At 41.8% G+C, this 24,099-nt stretch overlaps 1 protein-coding gene across 1 annotated transcript in view; it reads right to left on the bottom strand.

Annotated features, from left to right (window-relative positions):
* The window catches only part of LOC138757273 (sodium channel protein type 4 subunit alpha-like), a 234,419-nt gene that overhangs the window by 26,508 nt on the left and 183,812 nt on the right, over positions 1–24,099 (bottom strand). The window contains exon 21 of the mRNA XM_069924321.1: positions 18,821–18,934. Coding sequence (XP_069780422.1) covers positions 18,821–18,934 — 114 coding nt within the window. The remainder of the gene's footprint in view (positions 1–18,820; positions 18,935–24,099) is intronic.

Genomic DNA, 24,099 nt, shown 5'->3' with positions numbered 1-24,099 from the left:
AAAGTTGAAAACATGATTGTTACCTCACTTCACTATTAAAGAGTGTTAAAAACAGTCATGGGGAGAAAGTCAAGGTGTTTGGAAAATGCAGAGTAAACGTGGATTATAAAGGACAGACACCAAAAAGATTACCCCTCTACATCATGGACACCAAGGGGATGGCGTGATTTGGAAGAAATTGGTCATCAGACATTCAACTAGATTGGATGGAAATTACATCCATAATGAACATATGCCTGGAGGATGAGGCCAAGACAAAACTGGAACAAGTGTGTAAGAAGTATCAGATGGTTTTCGATAAGGGCCTGGGGAAGATCCAAGGAGTCCAGGCGATGTTACACTTGAAATCAGATGTTGAACCCAAGTTCTATAAGCCCAGAATGTTACCATTTTCAGTGAAGGGAAAGAATGAATCGGAACTTAACAGATTAGAAAATAAAGGAATCCTGGAAAGAATTCAATTCAGTGACTGGGCAGCTCCCATTGTGCCAGTGTGAAAAGCCAATGGAGAAATCTGAATTTGTGGTGATTACAAAGTCACCATTAATCAAGCTCTACAAATACCTGAACATCCTATGCCCAAAGCAAAGGAATTATTCCAGGCCCTGATGGAGGAAAGAAATTCATGAAGCTGGAATTATCCCAAGCATATCAGCAAGTAGAATTGGATGAGTCCTTAAAGAAATATATGGGAATCAATACTCATTTGGGGTTATTTATATAACCATGTTACCATCTAACAATTACAGTACGGAAACAGGCCATCTCGGCCCCTCTAGTCCGCCCCGATTTAAGTGATATCCTCTAGTCCCACTTACCTGCTCCCTGTCCATAACCCTCCAAGCCCCTCATATCCAAGCATTTATCTTAAATGACAAAATTGACCCTGCTGCAACCACCTCTTCCAGAAGGTCAGCCGAATATCATATGGAACGCCTATATTCGAATGCCATATGGAATATCAGTGGCCCAGGCATTATTTCAAGTGGTCATGGACAAATTATTATAAGGCATAAGTGCAGGATGCTACCTCAATGACATCATAACTACAGGTTGAGATGACTCAGAGCACCTATCTAACTTAGAAAGGGTCCTAATCTGATTGCAACAACCGAACGCCCATCTGCGGCAGGACAAGTGTATATTTATGGTACCTTCCGTAACATATTTGGGCTTTACAATTAATAGTGAAGGAGTCTGAATGGTTACCACTGGTACTGAAGCTGTCTGAAGAGCTACATTGTCAAAGGTTTCATATTAAATGGATGGCCTGAGGCTGAAGCCATCTCTCCCACACTGAAACCTTATATATGACATAATGAAATAGCAATTGAAAAAGGTTGTTTATTATGGGGGACGAGGACAATCATTTCTATGAAATGGCAGACTGTCATATTATCAGAGCTACACAACAACTACCTAGGATGAAAGCTTTGGCACGTATGCATGACTGGTGGCCATCAATGGACATTGATATTGAACAAGATGTTACACTTGTCAGAAGATGCAACTCAAAGTACCACAAGTGGCAGCTAACCCATGGAAATGGCCATTGCGACCATGGCACAGGATTCCCGTAGATTTTGCTGGTCCCTTTATGGGAGAAAATTTCCTTATTGTGCACACTCTAAATGGCCAGTAGTGTCACACATGAAAACAACAACAACAAACCAAACGATTGAGAGATTATGAAGTATGTTCACATCATATGGATTACCTATAGAACTAGTTCTCCACTGGCCACCGTGACAGAGGTGCACCAAAGAAAAGGTACAAGGACTGCCTAAAGAAATCTCTTGGTGCCTGCCACATTGACCACCGCCAGTGGGCTGATAACGCCTCAAACCGTGCATCTTGGCGCCTCACAGTTTGGCGGGCAGCAACCTCCTTTGAAGAAGACCGCAGAGCCCACCTCACTGACAAAAGGCAAAGGAGGAAAAACCCAACACCCAACCCCAACCAACCAATTTTCCCTTGCAACCGCTGCAATCGTGTCTGCCTGTCCCGCATCGGACTTGTCAGCCACAAACGAGCCTGCAGCTGACGTGGACTTTTTACCCCCTCCATAAATCTTCGTCCGCGAAGCCAAGCCAAAGAAAAAAAAAGTCTCCGATAATGGGCCACAGTTTGTATCTGATACTTTTAAGGAGGTCATATGAAATAATAATATACAACACATCTTATCAGCATCCTACCACCCAAGCATGAATGGGGAAGCAGAACATTTTGTGCAGACTTTTAAAAAGGCCATGAAGACTAAGAAATTCCTAAACATTTTATGGAAACACAAACTTGCAGATTTTCTCAGAGCATATAGAAACACGCACACTCTACTACCAAATGAACACCAGCAGAATTGATGTTTGGATGAGACTTAAGAAAAAACTTTCCACAGTGCACCCAAACATCGGCCTTCATATGGAACAAGCCAAGTCTCAATCCACATCTCCATGTAAACCTACCAGATCTCTGGAAGTAGGAGAACAAGCACTGGTTTTGGAAGCCATGGATCAGAGGCGTAATTCTGAAAAAACAGAGCCCCCTATTCTCATTGCATACTGGTGGGAACTAAAATATGGAAACGCCACATCGACCAGTTAAGAGCGGTGGATGATCCAATGGCCACATCCATTGCTCACGACTCTAACAAATTTCCATTGTGGGCTCCGGTGAACAACAATGATCCAGAAATATTTTCAGAATATGATGCCCCATTGATGTCGACTGCTAGCTAAGCAGTCCTGTTCAGCAGAGCAGTCTGACACTTCATGCAGTTCAGCAGAACAACCCTATGCCATGCCCGGATGGGGCTCACCCAAGTTCACATTCCTTATCACCACCTGAAGAGGAGGTTCTGCCCAAAAAAGCAAAGAGTCCAGAGAAGTCACAAAGACTTCTGGCAGATTCTACCTGGCCAAGTGTAGCACGATCAAAACCACAAGTGATTAAAGGCCTAAATAACCTGAAAAGTCAGGCATGTCTTTATATGCTGCTGGCCCGGATCTAAGGCTGGTATGGAGGGAGGAGTCTAGGGCTATCAGCTTTTATTGGGAATCTTACGGGAGGAGTTAGGGACGAGTCACAGGGTCAGAGGCAGGCAAGCCTATACAGTGTAGTGAGGTCACCTCCTACACTATTGTGTTCCACCACACTAAGTAGGCCAAGAAGGAGAAGATGTCCTCCAGAACGCCTCAAGGACTATGTACAGTGACTAGGCAGCTTAACACTTACATTGTAGTGTAGTGATAATTCACGCATTAGTCCATAAGTATCACGTAGTTAGTATAAGTGGTGCGTATATGTTATTTTCAAGAAGCATTTATTTTGTGGGGTGTGGGAAGAGTGTTTGGAATATACGCCTGCATGTGTATAATGTCATCAAGTATGACATCATCACACACACACACACACACACACACACACACACACACACACACACACACACACACACACACACACACACACACACACACACACACTGTGTGCTTTGGGGAACCATTTTTAGTTTAGTAATAAAGAATGAATGAAGCACTCTGTGTGTACTAGTGTATTTCTATACCTAGAATACACAACACTCTGGAACAAGAAGAAAGGTTTACTTTTAAAGGCAGCCATTTAAAAAAGAGGTGAGAAGAAGATGAAGATAAATTTCTGGTCCTGCAGAATATCCTAAATCTTGGGAATTCTCCGTTTGAGAGGTCTGTGGTTGTTTATTCATTGAGTGGGCACAGTGCTGAGTTTGGAAGCCTTTTTACATGAAATGGCTAGATATTGTGATTGGACAGGAGGGCAGTGGACTAAGGCACAAGATTGGACAGGAAAGTGGTTTGACAGACAAGATGTTAACAAGATGAACAGGCTTGAGTTGGAATACCCTTGGTATTTTCTATGCTCCAACACGATTACTCTGTCATAAGAAGCCTGGTGAAGCTTTGGTAATTCATCTGCAAAGCTGGTGAAATGTTAGTCAAGCCAATAGAAAAATGTAATGTGGCCTGTGAAATACAAAGAAAAATATCAAAGTACACAATTTCAATTATAGAACAGAATGTACAGAGAATCTTTGAACATTTGCAGATGTGAATAGGAACACAGACCAAGAAAATAATTTAGTCATTAAGAGTAAGTACATAAAAGAGTGTTAACACATTTGGAGGCTTGAGGCTTGCAATACAAGGGCATGAAAGCAGAGTCAGATGTTTAATTGAGCACTTACTCACAAAAGATAGTGACATTTATCTTTCATTACATTCAGAGCAAAAAGACCAATATGAAAACTTCAATTATATAAAAAAATATAGAAGGCAGAAAAATAGTGACAACAGTCAACCTAATGAATGAAAATGAGAAAATGCAAAAAATATAGAGCCAGAAACATACATTTATTTGGAGTAAATCACTGAAAAAATTGTGAACTGCTAGAAAGCTAAAAAAATATTTGCATGTTGGCTGCATGTTTTGGCTGCAGACAAGTAGAAATAGATGAATTTATCTAAGTGATGCATATTTAATAGTCTCCTGGTAGATAAGCCCTTTGGGATAAAGTCAGCTGTGGAAATTATTTAACACATCACAACACAGGTGCAGCACTGATGGAGTTGATGTTACAATAGAAACTTTGTTTAAGTCAGGATATCGCAACAAAAACTTGACCTATGATAGCAAAACTATTCCTTTAAATATGCTGGAAAATTGAAGCAATATAATCCTGATACATCAAAGTCAAGGTCACAGCAATATCATTGAAAAATTGTTGCAATTAAATAGCTGGGTAAACCAAGCAACAAATGAGCTTCAAACGTTATCTATGGTGTATTTAGGATAGATTCCTCCTTCTTGTTCAGATGTAATTGAGCAGAAAAACTATTTTCATGAAAATATTTCAAATGGCTCCAGATTAAAGAAAGAAAATTATAGGTTTCAAGACATTCTCTTCTTAAGGTGCCGAAGTACTTAAATGTTTCCAAACCAGTGTAAATGTTTCCAATTCAAGATGACAGACTGATAAGTTTCATATCTCAATGCATCTGGATTTCTTAGCTGCAGTAAGTGGATGCCATGACTTCCATGACTGTATCCATTCAAAAGTTTTCATGCTGGAGAATGCTGAAGACAATTGTGAAAAAAAGTATTTTGCTAAACCTTGATCAAACTATGATGGGAACACAATTAATTTTTTATCCAATTTTGGATGAAATGTTAGAGTTGGTAGAGACTGGTGTTGAGGCACAAGACCTCCGCTTGGAAATATGAAAGTTGTCAAAATAATAGTTAATAATGCTCGAAAGCTTGAGGTGTTGGTCAAAATTATGTATTATGCTCTTTGATGATATTCTACGATATAGAAGTAAGCCCTTCAGCCTAACTTGACCATGCAGAAAAGCTGGTCCCATTCACATGCCTTTGGCCCACATTCCGCCCCACAATTCCTATCATGTACCTGCCTAAATGACCATTGAATGTTACAATTGTCTGCTTCTATACTTTCTCTGGCTACTTGTTCCATACACTCACTACCCTCTGGATTATAAATTGTGCACCTGAGGCCCCTTTAAAATTTTTCACTCTCACACTAGTTTTAGATTCACCTTTTCTGAGAAAAATTCTATGTCTATTTACCTTATCCATGCCTCTCATGATCTTATAAATCTCTATAAGGTCTTCTCTTAGTTCAGGGAGAAAAGTCCCAGCCTATCCAGACTCTTTATAGAATTCAAACCCTCTAGTCTGGTAACATTTTTGAGACTCTATTCCGCACTCTTTTTATTTTAATTATATATTTCCAATAGCTAGATGCCCAAAACCTTACACAATACTCTCAGCGTGGTCTTCAAAATCGTGTACAGTTGTAACATGGAAGTCCCTGATGAAGGCAAGCATATCAAGCGCCTTCATTTCCAACCTGTCCACCTACACCTCCACTTTCACAGAACTATGTACCTGTACCTCAAGTCTCTGCCTTCCAACATTCCCTACCATCCACCATATCCATCTTGCCCTGGTTTAATTACCAAGTGTAACACCTAAACTCCACATGCCATTCTGTGGCCCACTTTCTCAATTCAGCTAAATTCTGCTATAATCTTAGGTATCCTTCTTCACTGTCCAGAATTCTACCAATTTTGGTGTCATCCCCATCTTATCAACCATGCTCATTACATTGTCATTCAAGCCATTAGCATAGATGACAATCAAGACTGGACCCAGCTCAATATGGTTCACAGGCATCTGAATAACAACCCATTGTATCCTACCATCAAACAAATTTTAATTTAATTTAATATAGCACAGTAACAGGCCCTTTCAGCCCATGAGCCCATACCACCCAATTATACCCGATTGACCTACAACCCAAGTACATTTTTGAATGGTGGGAGGAAACTGGAGCACCCAGAGGAATCCCACACAGATATGGGAAGAACATGCAGGGTCCTTACATACAGTGTTGGATTGCAACCCAGGTCACTGGCACTGTAACAGCGTTGTGCTATCTGCTATCATTGTATTTATTTATTATTATTTGGATAATTTTGTATCCAATTCGCCAGTTCAGCCTGGATCCTACATGATTTGACCTTCTGAACAAGCCTACCATGCAGGATCTTGTCAAAGGCCTTGAAAAATCCATGTGGGCAATAGCTACCAGCCTGCCCTCATCAATCTTCTTGGTCATCAAATTAGTAAGACACGATTTCCAATGCACAAACCCATGCTGACCATCTCTAATCATTCCTCGACTTTCCAAGTGCAGATGAATCCTATATTTTAGAATCTGTTTTGTAACTTACCCATGATGACATGAAGCTCATAGGCCTCTAGCTCTCTAGTCTAGCTTGTCATTCTAGCCTCTTCAAAATAAAGGCACAACATTAACCACCCTCCAGTTTTCCAAATCCTCATCTGTGTTTAACAATGATGTAAATATCACTGCCAAGGCTCCGTAATTTCTTCCCTAGCTTTCCATAATACCCTAGGACAGCCATTTTCACTGGGGGCCCTATGGCCTCCCTGGTTTTTAAGTAAAAACCTTGTTTTCTTTTTACTTCAAGTAACACAAATATTTTATTTTTTTTAATGTAGTCAGTAGGAGAGAAATATGGAAGAAACCAAAACTTGACTACTTCACAGGGAAGGGGCCTCATAAAATTTGAGCAGAGTCCTAGGGGGACCATAGTTGAAGAAAGCTGTCCTAGGATACATTTTATCAGACACTGGGTATTTATCTACATGAATGTACTTTAAATTTTCTAGGGCCTTCTATTCTGCAATATGCCCTCTCTTGCAGATACCACTATTTACTTCCTGAGTGTCCTAGACCCTGTATCATTTTCCATGGTAAATGCAAATAGAAAGTATTTGCTTAGGACTTCACCCACCTCCTGAGGGTCCCCAGGAGCTAACTGAGAATTTACTGGGACAGGTTCAGTGGAAAAAGAATACTGTTCGAATGCCTGCGTCAAATGATTCATTTCACGCTGGGGATTAACCGCCTCTACCCCTACTCATATCCCCGGCATTTACTGACACCAGTGTGCTGACAGAACCAGTGGAAAATGGACCCATTTCCATTTGAAGGTAGAATGCACCGATCCCCAGGGATGAGTGTGTTTAGTGGAAAAGCAGTTAGTGTCCCAGTTAAGGGTGGTCCAGTGGAAATGGCACAAAGAGCTTCCTATCCTGGGATGCCAGTGGAAAAGGGGCTATTGATTATTGGTGGGGTTAGGGGGGGAGGGGTTCTTAATGCATTTGCTTGCTTGGAGGCTGAGTTAATCCATTTTTGTTCATCTTCTGAAATGAAGCTTACAAAAAAGGCAGTGACCCGAAACTTTATTTTCTTTTACACCTTGACCTGCTAAGTATTTCTAGAATTTTGTGTGTTTGGTTTTTTTTGGTATTTTCCAACTTTTGAAACCAATATTTGGAGTATTGCTCAGCAACACTCAAAAAAAACATACAGTTTTTCAGAACAATTGGTTCACTCCAATATTATCAGCCAGGAAGATCCCCCTGAGATGTAGTGAGTATTCAGCATTGACACTGATGGGTTTCCTTTGTTTCCAAGCTGGGTTGGAGCTTTCTTTATTTTAATTAAGTCTACTGCAAATCTCGCCCGAAATGGATTGAAATAAAACATTCAAAGTGTAGCTTATGTGTTTAAACTGGAATTACAATGGACATTTTCTTTTTATCCCTTATAGATTTTATTTGCTGACGAGGACAGTCAAAAAGACCCATTTCTTCCATCTTGTGAGCAAGTTAAAAATAAAAGCTGCAAGTCTGAGCAAATCTGACTTGTTTGGCAGCCCATAAACAGTAAGCCCATTTTCTTTCTAAGTGTTGTGTGCCTAAAAATAAATAGAAAGAATGCATGGACAATAATTTAATGGTTCCAATATTTTGAAAACTGGAGAATTAGGTAAAAACAATGTGCATTGTGGAAAGTAGCCTTCCTGCGTGGTGATCCTCAAAAATAAAATCGTCAAGACGACAAAAAGAGAGACGGGGCAACGAATCTTGCCAAATTTTTTTGTTATCTCACTTTAGCACCAGCTGCTTCCAACTGGGACAGATGAGGGTCAAAAAATTAAACACAGTGTTTCTCTGAAGGGTTCTATCGCCCAGTCTAACAACCAATAGCTCCATTCAGGTTTTAAATGGCCTGTTGAAGGAGGCAATGCTGGTTTATTTGAATTGTGACTATGAGGAAGGGCTCAAGATGGTGGCACCTGCTTTGGCAGCAGCCCCAAAGGGTTGCAGACTATGGGAAGCAGAAGACTGGTGTAGGGCATCAGAAAATGGGGAGACCACCCTCTGATTGAGAAGAAGCAGCAAAGGAGATGATTTGCTGATGGTGACCATGGCTGTGGATCAGTTAGGAGCTTTGCAGCTAAAGAACAAACTAGTGGCAGGCTGTTGGCGACTTGAAATGAGGTACCTGATTAGCTGTGGGCTGCTGGTGACCGCTGTCAAAGGACTCACAGCAGGTTGCAGACTGGTGGAGACTGGCTTGCGACTGGCTGAAGGGGTATTGGGTATCGGAACTGGGATGTGAACGGGTGCCTATGGCTTCCTGATTGCATCGGAGTTTTGGATCTGGAGCTTGGGCTGACAGTGATTTGTACTGGAGTTTGTGTGGCTGTGGAGGCTGCATGAGTGCTGGAGGTGAATCGATGGACATTCAGTGAATCTGGGGGTGTAATGATAGTGATCATGTTTGCATTTCTACCAGCAAAATCTTAAGGATCATAGTTCCTGTTTGATTATACTTGTCTACCAGCAGGGCTTACATAGATAGAGACTGCAGTATGAGTTTTACAGGAGGTTTACAAAGCCTCATGGTGGCTGCTTACAACTTTAAAGTAAGAACCTTTTCCTTCTTCCTTGTGTTATCTAAAAGCTCACACATATGAATACAAGATGAAAGATGGTGTCAGAAGTGGGATGAAGGAAATTAAAAGGAAATACCTTCAAAGGAAAAATCTAAAATTAACAACTGATCAGTGAAAGTGAAAGTAGCTTTCCACAAATTAGCAAGAAAAAGAGAAGCTAACGAAGTAAAAAATGGAAAGATTACACCCATCAGTGAAAATTCAGTTGACAGGTAATGTGGCTGAAAACTGGAACAGATTCAAACAACATTTTGGATTGTATTTAGTGACAGTCGGAACCGACGAGAAAAGCGATAAAGTGAAAGCATCAGCTTTCTTACATGTCATGGGCGATGAAGCCCTGGATGTGTATAATCACATTTGCCGCTGAAGGAGACAAAATGAAATTGGAAAGAAACAATGGAACATTTTGAGGCATACTGCATACCTAAACGTAATGTTACATTTAAGAGGCACAGATTTTTCATATGTGTACAGAAAATGGAAGAAAGAATTGATTAGTATGTGACTGAATTGAGAAACAGAAGCAAAACATGTGAATTTGGTGGACTGACTGACTCGTTGATAAAAGACAGACTTGTGTGTGGTATTCCAGATAATAGTCTAAGGGAAAAATTGCTAAGAGAACAATATCTAGACCTGGAAAAAGCCATAGGTCTTGGGGTAGGGCTATAAAAACTGTAAAATTGCAGGTAAAAGAGCTGCTCAGTGAAACTAGCTGCAACGTGGATGCAGTGAGCAAGAATAGACAAAAACTGTTTAACAAAAAGCGCAACAAAGTGGAAAGAGACAAAAATGAAAGGGAGAATTGAAAGCCATGTCACCAATGTGGTGAACAACACCTACCAAAAAAGTGTCCAGCCAAGGCCACAATGTATAAAGGACGCACAGAGGTTTAATGGAATAGATAAATTCATATCCGACCTCTCAGAAAAGATGGCTCCATTGAGAAGACTAACAGAAAACAACAGTGAATAGGAGTGGAATCATGAGAATGAAAAGCCGTGGAGCCAACTAAAGAAACTGCTCACAGATGAACCAGTTCTGAGGTTTTATGACCCAGTGAGACCCATCAAGATATCATCAGATGCATTAAATAGTGGGCTCGGTGCAGTTCTTCTGCAAAAATATGATGACTGGCAACCCATTGCATATGCATCATGCTCATTGATGGACGTGGAGATACGATACACTCAAATTGAAAAGGAGCTGCTCAGCATCACATACGCCTGTGAAAGATTTCATCAGTTTGTGTCAGGACAAGCAATCAGTGTGGAGATTGCATTGTTGCAAAAACCATTAAATGAATGTCCAATTAGAATACAAAGAATGATGATTAGGTTGCAACACTACACACTGAATGTGGCATAAACTCCAGGTAAGCTATGTACACAGCAGACATGTTGTCTTGAGCTGTTGACATAAGAAAGCCCACAAACACCAAAATGGATGAAGACGTAAACGCCTTAGTGGACATGATCACAAGTGCACTGCCCATAACAGATGCAAAAATGGAGCTCAAAGTCAGAGACAAACAAAGATGAAACACTGAGACAACTGTGAAAAAACATTTTGGATGGCTGGCCCAACATGAAGCAGGACTGCTCACCTGACATTGCAGACTTCTGAAAATGCAGTGCGGAGCTATCAGTGGTTGAAGGCATCATCTACAAAGGAAGTAAAATCCTTATCCCAAAGAGTTTTAGAAAAGAGATGCTAAAAAGGATCCATGGAGGACATTTTGGAATTGAAAAGTTGTAAGAAAAGAGCACGAGAGGTGATGTACTGACCAAGAATCAACAATAATATAACAAATGAAGTGTTAAACTGTACAATATGACAGAAATATCAAGCAAGCATTCCTGTGGAACCACTAAAGCCACGCTAAAGCACCACACAGACCTTAACAGAAGGTAGGCGCTGACCTATGCGAATGTCAAGGGAAGGACTATCTTGTAGTCAGAGAGGTGTGTAGACTGAATACCACCACTGCAGAGGCTGTTCTTTGGCATGGCTTCGCGGACGAAGATTTATGGAGGGATAAATGTCCACGTCAGCTGCAGGCAGGTTTGTGGCTGACAAGTCTGATGTGGGACAGGCAGACACGCTTGCAGCGGTTGCAGGGGAAAATTGGTTGGTTGGGGTTGGGTGTTGGGTTTTTCCTCCTTTGTCTTTTGTCAGTGAGGTGGGCTCTGCGGTCTTCTTCAAAGGAGGTTGCTGCCCGCCGAACTGTGAGGCGCCAAGATGCACGGTTTGAGGCGATATCAGCCCACTGGCGGTGGTCAATGTGGCAGGCACCAAGAGATTTCTTTAGACAGTCCTTGTACCTCTTCTTTGGTGCACCTCTGACACGATGGCCAGTGGAGAGCTCGCCATATAACATGATCTTTGGAAGGCGATGATCCTCCATTCCGGAGACGTGACCTACCCAGTGCAGTTGGATCTTCAACAGCGTGGATTCGATGCTGTCGGTCTCTGCCATCTCGAGTACTTCGATGTTAGGGATGAAGTCGCTCCAATGAATGTTGAGGATGGAGCGGAGACAACGCTGGTGGAAGCATTCTAGGAGCCGTAGGCTTTTTCAGCAGAGGGACAGCCTGAAGACTATCTGGATGCATCCCCGATCCAAACACTGGCACCTCCTGGACTACGTCCTGGTGCGAGAAAGAGACAAACGAGATGTGCTCCACACCAGGGTCATGCCCAGCGCGGAATGCCACACTGACCACCGGCTGGTTCGCTGCAAGCTCAACCTTCACTTCAAGCCAAAGCCCTGGAACAGTAAAGCCCCCAGAAAGAGGTTCAATGTTGGAAACCTGCAGTCAGACGAAGTGAGAGGAAACTTCCAGGCAAACCTCAAAGCAAAGCTCGAGGATGCAATCTGCCTCACGGACTCGTCCCCTGAAACCCTCTGGGATCAGCTGAAGACTACCATTCTGCAATCCACTGAAGAGGTACTGGGCTTCTCCTCCAGGAAAAACAAGGACTGGTTCGACGAAAACAACCAGGAAATCCAGGAGCTGCTGGCAAAGAAGCGAGCTGCCCACCAGGTTCACCTTACAAAGTCATCCTGGCCAGAGAAGAAACAAGCCTTCCGTCGCGCATGCAGCCATCTTCAGCGCAAACTTCGGGAGATCCAAAATGAGTGGTGGACTAGCCTCGCCAAACGAACCCAGCTCAGTGCGGACATTGGCGACTTCAGGGGTTTTTACGAGGCTCTAAAGGCTGTGTACGGCCCTTCACCCCAAGTCCAAAGCCCGCTGCGCAGCTCAGATGGCATAGTCCTCCTCAGCGACAAGATCTCCATCCTCAACCGATGGTCAGAACACTTCCAATCGCTTTTCAGTGCCAACTGCTCAGTCCAAGATTCTGCCCTGCTCCAGCTCCCTCAACAGCCCCTAAGGCTAGAGCTGGATGAGGTCCTCACCCGGGAAGAGACATATAAGGCAATTGAACAACTGAAAAGTGGCAAAGCAGCAGGTATGGATGGAATCCCCCCAGAGGTCTGGAAGGCTGGCGGCAAAACTCTGCATGCCAAACTGCATGAGTTTTTCAAGCTTTGCTGGGATCAAGGAAAACTGTCTCAGGACCTTCGTGATGCCATCATCATCACCCTGTACAAAAACAAAGGCGAGAAATCAGACTGCTCAAACTACAGGGGAATCACGCTGCTCTCCATTTCAGGCAAAATCTTCGCTAGGATTCTCCTTAATAGACTAATACCTAGTGTCGCCGAAAATGTCCTCCCAGAATCACAGTGTGGCTTTCGCGCAAACAGAGGATCTACTGACATGGTCTTTGCCCCCAGACAGCTCCAAGAAAAGTGCAGAGAACAAAACAAAGGACTCTACATCACCTTTGTTGACCTCACCAAAGCCTTTGACACCGTGAGCAGGAAAGGGCTTTGGCAAATACTAGAGCACCTCGGATGCCCCCCAAAGTTCCTCAACATGGTTATCCAACTGCACGAAAACCAACAAGGTCGGGTCAGATACAGCAATGAGCTCTCTGAACCCTTCTCCATTAACAATGGCGTGAAGCAAGGCTGCATTCTCGCACCAACCCTCTTTTCAATCTTCTTCTGCATGATGCTGAACCAAGCCATGAAAGACCTCAACAATGAAGACGCTGTTTACATCCGGTACCGCACGGATGGCAGTCTCTTCAATCTGAGGCGCCTGCAAGCTCACACCAAGACACAAGAGAAACTTGTCCGTGAACTACTCTTTGCAGACGATGCCGCTTTAGTTGCCCATTCAGAGCCAGCTCTTCAGTTTTGCGGAAACTGCCAAAATGTTTGACCTGGAAGTCAGCCTGAAGAAAACTGAGGTCCTCCATCAGCCAGCTCCCCACCATGACTACCAGCCCCCCCACATCTCCATCGGGCACACAAAACTCAAAACGGTCAACCAGTTTACCTATCTCGGCTGCACCATTTCATCAGATGCAAGGATCGACAATGAGATAGACAACAGACTCGCCAAGGCAAATAGCGCCTTTGGAAGACTACACAAAAGAGTCTGGAAAAACAACCAACTGAAAAACCTCACAAAGATAAGCGTATACAGAGCCGTTGTCATACCCACGCTCATGTTCGGCTCCGAATCATGGGTCCTCTACCGGCATCAGATGCTGTAATAACAGCTATAAAAGCCATATTCTCCAGACATGGTGTGGCAAGTGAGGTCTTCACAGACAATGGACCCCAAGTTTGCAATTCAAAGTTCTGAGATTTTGCCAAAAGAGTTGGACTTTGTACACAGCACGTCAAGTCCTCATTTTGCACAGTCCAATGGTTTAGTGGAAAAATCAGTACACACAGTGAAAAGACTGATGAACAGGGCAAAAGACAGTGGAACAGACTTCTACCAGAGCATGCTATTATACTGCTCAACGTCGTTCGAGTGTGGTATGTCATCAACACAACTCCTTATGGGACATAGGTTAAGATCAAACCTGCTCAATCAGGAGAACCTCCTAAAAACAAAAGAGGGGGAGAAAGTGAGTAAATTAAAAGAACAACAGAAAGAAAAGCAAAAGTATTACTTTGACAGAGGAACAAAAAATCTACTGGAACTCTACACAGGTGGACAAGTAAGGCTCAAAGACAAAACGAACTTATGGACTCAGAAGGGAACTGTCCTTAGTGAAGTCCAACTAAAATCATACACCATTCAGATAGATGAAGGTGCTGTTCTGTGAAGAAATCGTTGAGATCTTCAAATGGGACCAGCCACAATAAATGGAAAGATGGATACTGTTGAACGACCTGAATACATCGTCTGAGGCAATAACTCAGATTCAATGATAATCAATCAGGAGATCGTCAAGACATGTGAATCCTCCTAAGAGACTCAATGAGCAAATTTAAAGACTCCTGTTATAGAATGAAGTAGTGCTATCTTATTCACTCTTCAAGTCTTAATGTATGTTAATGTGAACACACAAAACAAGTTTTAAAAATGTTAACAACATTGATAATAATGAAAATGTAAGTTCCTGGTGTTAAAGTTAAAATTGGAGAGTTATACAAAAAAATCATGTTAGTTAAAAGTAAGCTACTTTTGTTTTAAGAAAGGGAGATGTGATGATCGTGATCATGTTTGCATGGCAACTAGCAACGTCTAAAGGATCATAGTTCCTGTTTGATAATACTTGGCTGTCAGAAGGTGGCTTACACAGATGGAGAGACTGCTGTATGAGAGATCTGTAATGGAGGTTTACAAAGCCCCATGGTGGCTGTTTACAACAACTTTAAAGTAAAGAATCTTTTCCTTAATTCATGTGTTGTCTAAAAACTCACACATACGAATACAAGATGAAACAGGGGGCACTCTGTGGTGTGATCAATGACCACTCACAGGCATGAAGCAGGTACTCAAAGGCTTTATTGATCATAAGATGCAGACATGCCTCTACATGCTGCTGGCTCAGATCCAAGGCAGGTATGAGGGAGGAGAATAGGGCCCTCAGCCTTTATTAGGGGATCTTATGGTGAGGTGCTACAGGTACAGAAGGTGGGCGAGCCTGCCCAGCCCAATGAGGACATGCCTGGATATGCCCACAGTACTGTGTTCCACCACACACTCTCTTTTGCTTCTCTTTCTCTGACTGTAAGAGGTGTCCTGCAGTTTCTGCTGATGCCGAATTTGTCTGCCTTACGGCAGACTAAAGCAAGTTTTGTATAATATTACATCTGTTTTATTACATGACAATATAAGAATTTTGCATCTTAAATCTTGAACAACTCTCCATAACCCTTGGTGGGGATATTGTTGTAATTGAAGGTGCATGTTAACATTTCTGCTACATTGGCAGTTCTGTGGGTTTTTGTTTCTTTTGTCACTGAAAGGAGCAGGTAAATTTTGTTTGGATAAACCTATAGTTAAAGGATGGATAAATGCCAGTTTGTTTTTTTATGGAGTGCAAACATGGACTGTCTTATAGCTTTAAGTAAGTAAGTAAGTACTTTATTGTCGTTGTGTAAGAAAACACAACAAAATTAAAAAGAGCAACCGTGGTACTCACAATTCAATATACAAGAGCATACAAAAACAGTAAAAATAATAAAAAGCAGGAAAGAAAAAAACAGCATTAAAACAATACAAAATACAAATACACTAATTGGTGGAGTTTAATTCTCGAATGGCTCTGGGATAGAAACTGTTCATGGTGTAATGGACCTATATCATCTATCCGTGGGCGCTAAGGGCAATACTCACCCAGGCTATCAATAAACAAATGATGGGCCTGGTGAGTAGAATCCTTAAGAATATTAGCTGTCTTCCCAATACAGTGAGATTGAAATAAATCCTCCAAAGGGGACAAGGAGCACCCAATGATCTTCTGGGCCATATTGATAACCCTCCGAAGATCCCTCTTATCTGCTGCTGAACAGTTGGCAAACCACATGGGAAAGCAATAAGTCAGCACACTTTCAATAGAGCAACGATAGAAGGACACCAATAACTTCACCTGTAGATTAATTTTCCAAAGAATTCTCAGGAAATGGAGATGTTAATGTGGCTTCTTGACTAAAGTGGTGGTATTAATAGTCCAAGAATGATCATCAGCCAAATATGTTCCCAGTATCTTAAAAGTCGTGACCCTTTCCGTACAGTCCCCATTAATATACAATGGAGCTGGGACCATACCATTCCTCCTGAAATCCATTACGAGCTCTTTTATCTTCAAGGAATTCAATACCAGATTGTGTTCCAAGCACCACATGACAGTCTGTGAACTTTGTCCCTATAGGCTGACTCATCACCCCTTGAAATGAACCCAACCACAGTCATGTCATCCACAAATTTTACTATGGTATTAGAGGGATACTCAAAGACACAGTCATAGGTATAAAGAGGGTACAACATTGGGCTCAACACACAGCCCTGCAGGAAAGCAGTGCTAAGTGTGAGAGTAGGGGAATAATGAGCACCTATTTTTACAGTCTGGGAACAATTTGTCAAAAAGTCCTAAATCCATAGACAAATCAACTGGAAAATGGTGTCAGCAAGTTTACCAACCAGTTTACCTGGAATAACAGTATTGAAAGCAGAACTAAAGTCTATAAAAAGCAACCTCACATAGCATCCCTGTTGTTCTAAGTGGGTCAATGCTAAGTGAAGAATAGTGGCAATAGCATCCATAGTAGACCTAGTAGCCCTGTAAGCAAACTGATATGCATCAAAGGTGGATAGGAGACTGGTTTTAATGTGCTCCAAAACCTGCCTCTCAAAGCACTTCAAAATAACTGATGTTAAAGCAACTGGACGATAATCGCTGAGGCCCTTGATAAGCTTCTTCGTAGGCAGTAAGATGATTGTAGCAGCCTTTAGGCATGACAGGATGATAAATTTTGACAGGAACCTGTTGAAAATCTTCAGAGAGATGATTCACACACTCCTTCAGCACCCTGCCTGACACACCACTGGGGCTGGCAGCTTTCCTTGGGTTCACCACTCTAAGCACCTGTCTCACTTCATGTTCTTGCACAGTGAGGTCATGACCATTAAGGGCCAGTGAATGTATTGCATCCATCTCTTCTGCTTCTACCTCAAACTGAGCAAAGAAAAACGATTGAGATCCTCGGCCAGCATAGCATCAACAGTCATACCTTTGTTGTTTTTATAATTGGTGAAGGGCTGGATGCCCTGCCACACTCGCCGCGGGTCATTATCGTTGAAGTAGTCCTCAATCCTCCTCCTAGAGGCCACTTTAGCAACCCTGATACCTCTCCTCAAGTTGGCACTAGCCACACTATACACCACACTATCACCTGACCTACCTGAGAAGAATTTTAACCTCCCTGATCATCCAGTTTCTGACTGTGATACACCCTGATCCGCTTGTTGACAGTGACTTTGCCAATACAGTTCTTTATATATCCAAGTACAGCAGCTGTATACTCTTCCAAATCCTGACTTTCAAAGAGCACAATGAAATAAAAAGTAATGGAAATATGTTCTACGCTTCGTCAAATGAAGACTCTTCCAAATACTCATTTGTAAAATACATACTTATATACAAAGCCTATTCCAATGGTTCTCAAGCTTTTTTTAACCCACTCATCTACCACCTTAAGTAATACCTGACCAACCATAGAGCACCTATTATTACCTGAAGCTGTTAATGGTTATGCATTAGAGGTGTTGCTAAACACAAGGAAAAGGATTTATTTCCTTGTAAATATAACATAATTGTTCACATTTTAATTTTATTACTTATGATGAAAATATTCTGAAACTAATGCTAGAAAAATATAATTTTTCATCAGTTCTTGTGCCAATGTAACTGAACAGTTTAGCATATTTTTTCCCAGTTAGCTGTTCTCAGAAATAAGATGTAAATGTCATAAAAGATCATACTATGTGGAATTCAAATCGGGCAATTGTTTTGAGCATTCCATTGCTTCTGTTTAATAGTGTATATAAAGAAGTGGAGGAAATTGCTCAAGTCTTGGTGTGCAAAATAGACAATAACCTGAAGAAATCCAAATCAACCCCTGGGTAGCTGGAGCACCTGTCTAAGCCAACTAACAATACAAATGATGGTCCTGCAATGTGCCTAAGACTAGGTGAAGTGATTGCTGTAGACATCAGGATTAGTTCAGCTGGAGAAGAGCCAATAGCAAGTAGGTATGTACTACGGGGAGTTGGACTTCACCAAATCCCCGTGTTCCCACCCACCTCTCCCCCCCCCCCCCCCCACTTCCCGTGGTTGGCACTTGACTGAGACAAATTCACAGGATTGAAGATGTACACAGATGAAGGATGTGGACTCCTTATAGGGATAAAATATATAAGTTGTAACAGTTTTATTCTAACAACACAATAGCCCCACATCATTTCTTCTTTATTGCTAGCTCTTAATTATGTTGGTAATGTTTGTGATAATCTTTAATGATGTAAATTCTTATTATAAAAGCGTACCTTAGGAGTTGGAATTTTCTTTACTGGTTTTGTCTTAGATAGACGTTTAAGTGTGCCATAAAATCTTCTTTGATCTTCTGTTAGAACTGTAACCAAAGCTCCTTCTTTTCGTGACTGCCACAAAAGCAAAGGAAAATTTAGAAAAGCATAAACTAAGACAAAAATCTTTACTTTTTGCAGCAGAGATTTCAGCTGCAATTACAACGTTTTTACAAAGTGTTGTCTGTTTTAGTGAGACATACACTTACTGTGGTGTTTTCTTTGACTTAGCAGAACTCCCTCTGAGAATATCAATGACAAAGAAATATATGTCTGTTTTCAATTACTGAATCATATACGACACGTAGTTCAACCCAATTCCCAACTTCAACATAAATAAACAAACAATGCAGAGTCTAGGAGCCTCGAATAAATAACATTAATTTTAATTACTGTAGCTGAAGTTCACATTTAATGAAACATAAATAAATAGACGTGACTATATTATCCAATTCTACAAACATTGTTTATTTGTTTTTGGGTTAGTGTAAAATTGTGCTTATTAATGGAGTTTGCATGCATCACATTGGCTGGGATGTGGATTGAGGAGGAATGAAGGTAATTTTCATCTGATTTGGGATGCAAGTACAACAGTAGGCAGTAGGTTCTGCCAGTTCTCTGCTCATTTAAGTCCTGACGATTTACATGGAAGTATTTCAGCAAGGCTTGAGGAAGGATGTCTGCCATTTTCATGAATGTGGATTGCTGGATGTTAAGTCTCCAGTGAAGTCTGACAGAGTTAAAGACCTTGGCAAGATCTACAGGCATTTCAAATGTTAAGTGCATTTGATCTTTTAAAGGCCTTCTTGTTGCTTTAAAAATGCAATCTAGTCCAATTCTTTTAAAATATAATTTAACCATTGAAGCAGAGAGTTCTTTTCTCAAAAAAAGTGACTTGTTGGAAGACATATGGAATGCCAAAAGAATGAAAAGCTATCAGATTGTTTGGGACATGCTCCGGGTGTCCAATGCCTACCTGGAGTCAAACCCAGCATCTACACAAAAAGATAATTATTCTGAAGTAAAAACACAAATCTGGAGAAACTCAGCAGGTCAAATAGTATACTTTATATAGCAACGTTTTGGGCATAAGGCCTTTATCAAGCCCTTGATGTTATTTAAAGTACACTGTCTGACCTGCTGAATTTCTCCAGCATTGTATTTTTACTTCAACCACAGTGTCTGCAGACTTTTACGCTTTACTTCATTATCCCTCTGTGATAGTACAGATCTATCACCAATGTACATAGTGTATATAGTTACTGTATCTAGACTGTGCTTACAGCGATTGGCTGAGAGCTAAGCCACACCTATTGTTTGGGCCTTAAAGGGTTGTGTCCCTAGCCAGGTCGGATCATTCCGGACTGGTCGGCCACCTGTGAAGAGCTCCGGTCTTTTGCTAATAAAAGCCTTGGTTTGGATCAACAAGTCTTTGGTTCTTTCGACGAGCTCTACAATTTTATTAGCAAAAAGAATTTTTTTTGAAAGGGATGGAGCGTTTAACTCGGCCAGAAAAACTTGATATCGACCCACAGTCAGCTACAGCCTTCAAAGCCTTTAAGTTCTGGCTGCTGAACTTTGAAAACTTCCTGAGATTCATTCAGGTAGAGGAGGATAACCAGCGTCTAACAGCATTGCTGTCTATGGTGTCCTTGAGAGTCTACGAGAACATCCAGGATGAGACCACTTACACCGCAGCCATAAAGGTACTGAAGGAACTGTATGATCAACCGGTGAACAGAGTTCATGCCCGGCTCATGCTTGCGTCGAGGAAACAACAGCCCGGCGAGTCCAGCAGGGCATATTTACAAGTACTAAAGGCATTGGGCAAGGACTGTAACTGTGTGGACAAAACTGCTGCCGAGATCACTAGCGACCTCGTCCGGGATGCCTATGTGGCCGGGCTCCGATCGAACGAAGTGAGGCTGCGTTTGCTCGAACAAGGGGTAGAAAAACTAGAGGACGTGGCCCGGATTGCAATCACAATGGAGGATGCAGCCTTAAAGTCCACCGAGCTCTCTAGGGACTGGACCCCTCGTTCTGATGTGAGTAAAGTGCCCTTCTACCCTACCCCTGACGGCCTGTCGGCTGCTGCTACCCTGCCCCGTGCGAACCCGAAATGTTATTTCTGCGGGAGGGACAAGCACAGCAGATCCCAGTGCCCAGCAAGAAAAGCCAGGTGCCAGAAGTGCCTTACACTCCATCCGCTCCCTCCTATGTACTGCAACAAATGCCACCCCCCACGAAAGGATGTTCCTTTTCCCGAGGAAATCCGAATCGGGAACCACTGTACCGGCATGGCTCACCGTCCCTGGCCCCGTCCTTTTGCGACGCCACGTCCGGCACTCAAAGAATGACCCCTTGGTCGACCGAGTGACTCTACTCCACGCGAACCCACATTACGCATACGTGGAGTTCCCAGACGGGCGGGAGGACACTGTTTCGGTGCGGGACCTAGCTCAGGACGCGGTAGACCCAGCAAACCCCCCAACTCCTTATGCTCCAGGCCCCGTGCCGCAACAGAAGGACCAACAGCACCCCAATGACTCGGGCCACCCTGCCGACAAAACGACTGGGGAATTGAGCGATGGAGCAGTCGCACCCGATGAGCCCGCTGGTGACACCACTCCAGCGACCCCAATCCCGGCACCACGGCGGTCACGCCGGATGGTCAGACCCCCTGACCGCTACAGTCCTTGACCTACCCCTTCCTTTTCATTCTCTCCCTCGTTTTTGTTTTTTTTTCCCCGGGTCAATTCTCCAAGAAGGGGTGAATGTGATAGTACAGATCTATCACCAATGTACATAGTGTATATAGTTACTGTATCTAGACTGTGCTTACAGCGATTGGCTGAGAGCTAAGCCACACCTATTGTTTGGGCCTTAAAGGGTTGTGTCCCTAGCCAGGTCGGATCATTCCGGACTGGTCGGCCACCTGTGAAGAGCTCCGGTCTTTTGCTAATAAAAGCCTTGGTTTGGATCAACAAGTCTTTGGTTCTTTCGACGAGCTCTACACCCTCCATGGATGTTGCCTGATGCACTGAGAATATACAGCATTCACATTATTTCCCATTGAGAATTGCTCACTCATATGAAGCATTTTTAATACATTTTTCTGGGTTAAAGGAGCTATTTAAATGAAAGATGTTTTTGTATCTGTTCCAATTTGAGATCTACTTTTATCATTGAACAATGCAATCCAGAATATTGCAGATGTTTTATTGTTTCATGAGCTAAAGAGATACAAACAGATGTGAAGATGGTGTAATCAACTTTGATTTTATCATCAGGTAGGTAGGTGGGTAAGAGCTAAATATTATTATGCTACTTTGTTTCAGCATCGCATTTGATTGGATTAAACAATTTGCTTACTTAGTTATTGCAGCACAAAATAGTCCATTTAGTTCCATACCAGCAGAGCAATTCCATTGATCACATTCCACTTACCTTTTCCCTACAGAACCCTGCAGGTTGTTCAGTCTCACATCAAGTTCTCCTTTCAATTTTTTTTCCCATTTAAGGGGGAATGTCCAGTTAACCTACCATAACATTTTTGGGATGTAGAAGGAAACTGGAGCATCCAGCAGAATCCCATTGTCACAGGGAGAAAGTGCATGCTCCACACAGACAGCACCAGATATCAGCATCAGGATTGAACCAGAGTTCCTGGAGCTGTGAGGCAGCACTGCCAACAATTGTGAGGCTACAGTGGTAACTGATTAAGTGAATAAATCAGTTAAACGTTTAGAATAAAATTAAAAAAAAAATGAATAGATTCAGCTTTTTGTCCATCTCTAAATATTATCACTCTCAATAATAACATTCCAGACCATTTTGTCTGTTATTCTAATTTGAAAATGGTATCAAAGATTTATTCATTTTCTATGATTGGCTTAAGTTTACTTAGCACAGTTTTCAATAAATATTCATGACTAAATTTGAATTATTATTTAGTTACACTAGCTTACTAGCTTCTATATTTAAATTTGTTCTTAATCAAATACTTCCTTTCCAATTTGTTGCAATGGAGCATTGCTCACCGAATTGTTCTTCCCTTGCTGGTCATTTTTGCATGTATTTCGAAACATAAATATATGCTGTAAAAATCACAATTCAAGCAGTATTTTAGCAGAGCTCTCACCAACGCACCTTAAACCTTTTAGGATAGCCTCTGGAGACTTCATTCAATTATTTTTGCTCTATATCCTTGATTTTCTACTTGCTTTCCCAATTTGTCCAGGCATTGAATGTGATAAATCTGCCATCACTTCAGTGTTTTTAATGAAATTTCCCCTTGATAGTTTAATTCCATTCAGTTTAAATTCATTTGTGCTTTCAGAATTCATGTGTGATACTTTATATTTATCAGCATTCAATTAATTTACAATTTGTCTGGCTAATTATATTGATGATCAAAATCCTTCTGCAATGCCTTAAGTCTGAGGAGTTTATGACTATCACTTAATTTAGACCAGTGGTTTTCAAACTTCCCCCTAAACTCACATTCCACCTTAAGCAATCCCTATGCCATAAGTGCTCTCTGATTGATAAGGGATTATTTAAGGTGGCATGTGGGTGGAAAGAAAAAGTTTGAAAACCACTGTATTAATTGTACCTAATTGACTCATTATGTGCACGGTTTTATAACTCCAAAGGAAATGGGCCAATGACAATTTTTCTCAAGCAAAATATTTCAGTAATAATTGGGTCTAGAGCAGTGATTCTCATCCTTCCATTCCCACTCACATGCCATCTTAATCAATCCCTTACTTATCGCAGAGCACCGACGGCATCGGGATTACTTAAAGTTGCATGTAAGTTTAGGGGGGCAGTTTGAAAACCACTGATTTAGACCATCCACTCAGCAGCCTCTGCCACTTCCCTCTCTTTCCAACAAGTCGAACTACCCCTCAGGTTCTTTATGCCCTATTCCAGAGCTTCCGTCTGTCTAGTTCTATATGCCCTCATGACTTCTTTGAACTTCTCTTTGAGACTCGCTATTAAATCCCTTGATCTAATTCACTGTCAAGTTCACTCTTAATTATTGATCAAACATATTATTTGCTATCCTCTATGTTAGATCTTGGTGTTAATAATTCCTTCTCCTCCATTACTATCCTCTTACCAGTTGCCTCTTCTGCGACCTCAAAGCACCATTGACATATCTGTTCTTGCATCAGACTCCATTTCCATCAATGATTTCCTTACCAAAGTCTTTGTACATTGAACATAGGAATAGG

Source organism: Narcine bancroftii, chromosome 3 (genome assembly GCF_036971445.1).
Source record: "Narcine bancroftii isolate sNarBan1 chromosome 3, sNarBan1.hap1, whole genome shotgun sequence".
NCBI classification, from domain to species: Eukaryota; Metazoa; Chordata; class Chondrichthyes; order Torpediniformes; family Narcinidae; genus Narcine; species Narcine bancroftii.
This window is presented reverse-complemented; position numbering and strand designations above follow the sequence as displayed.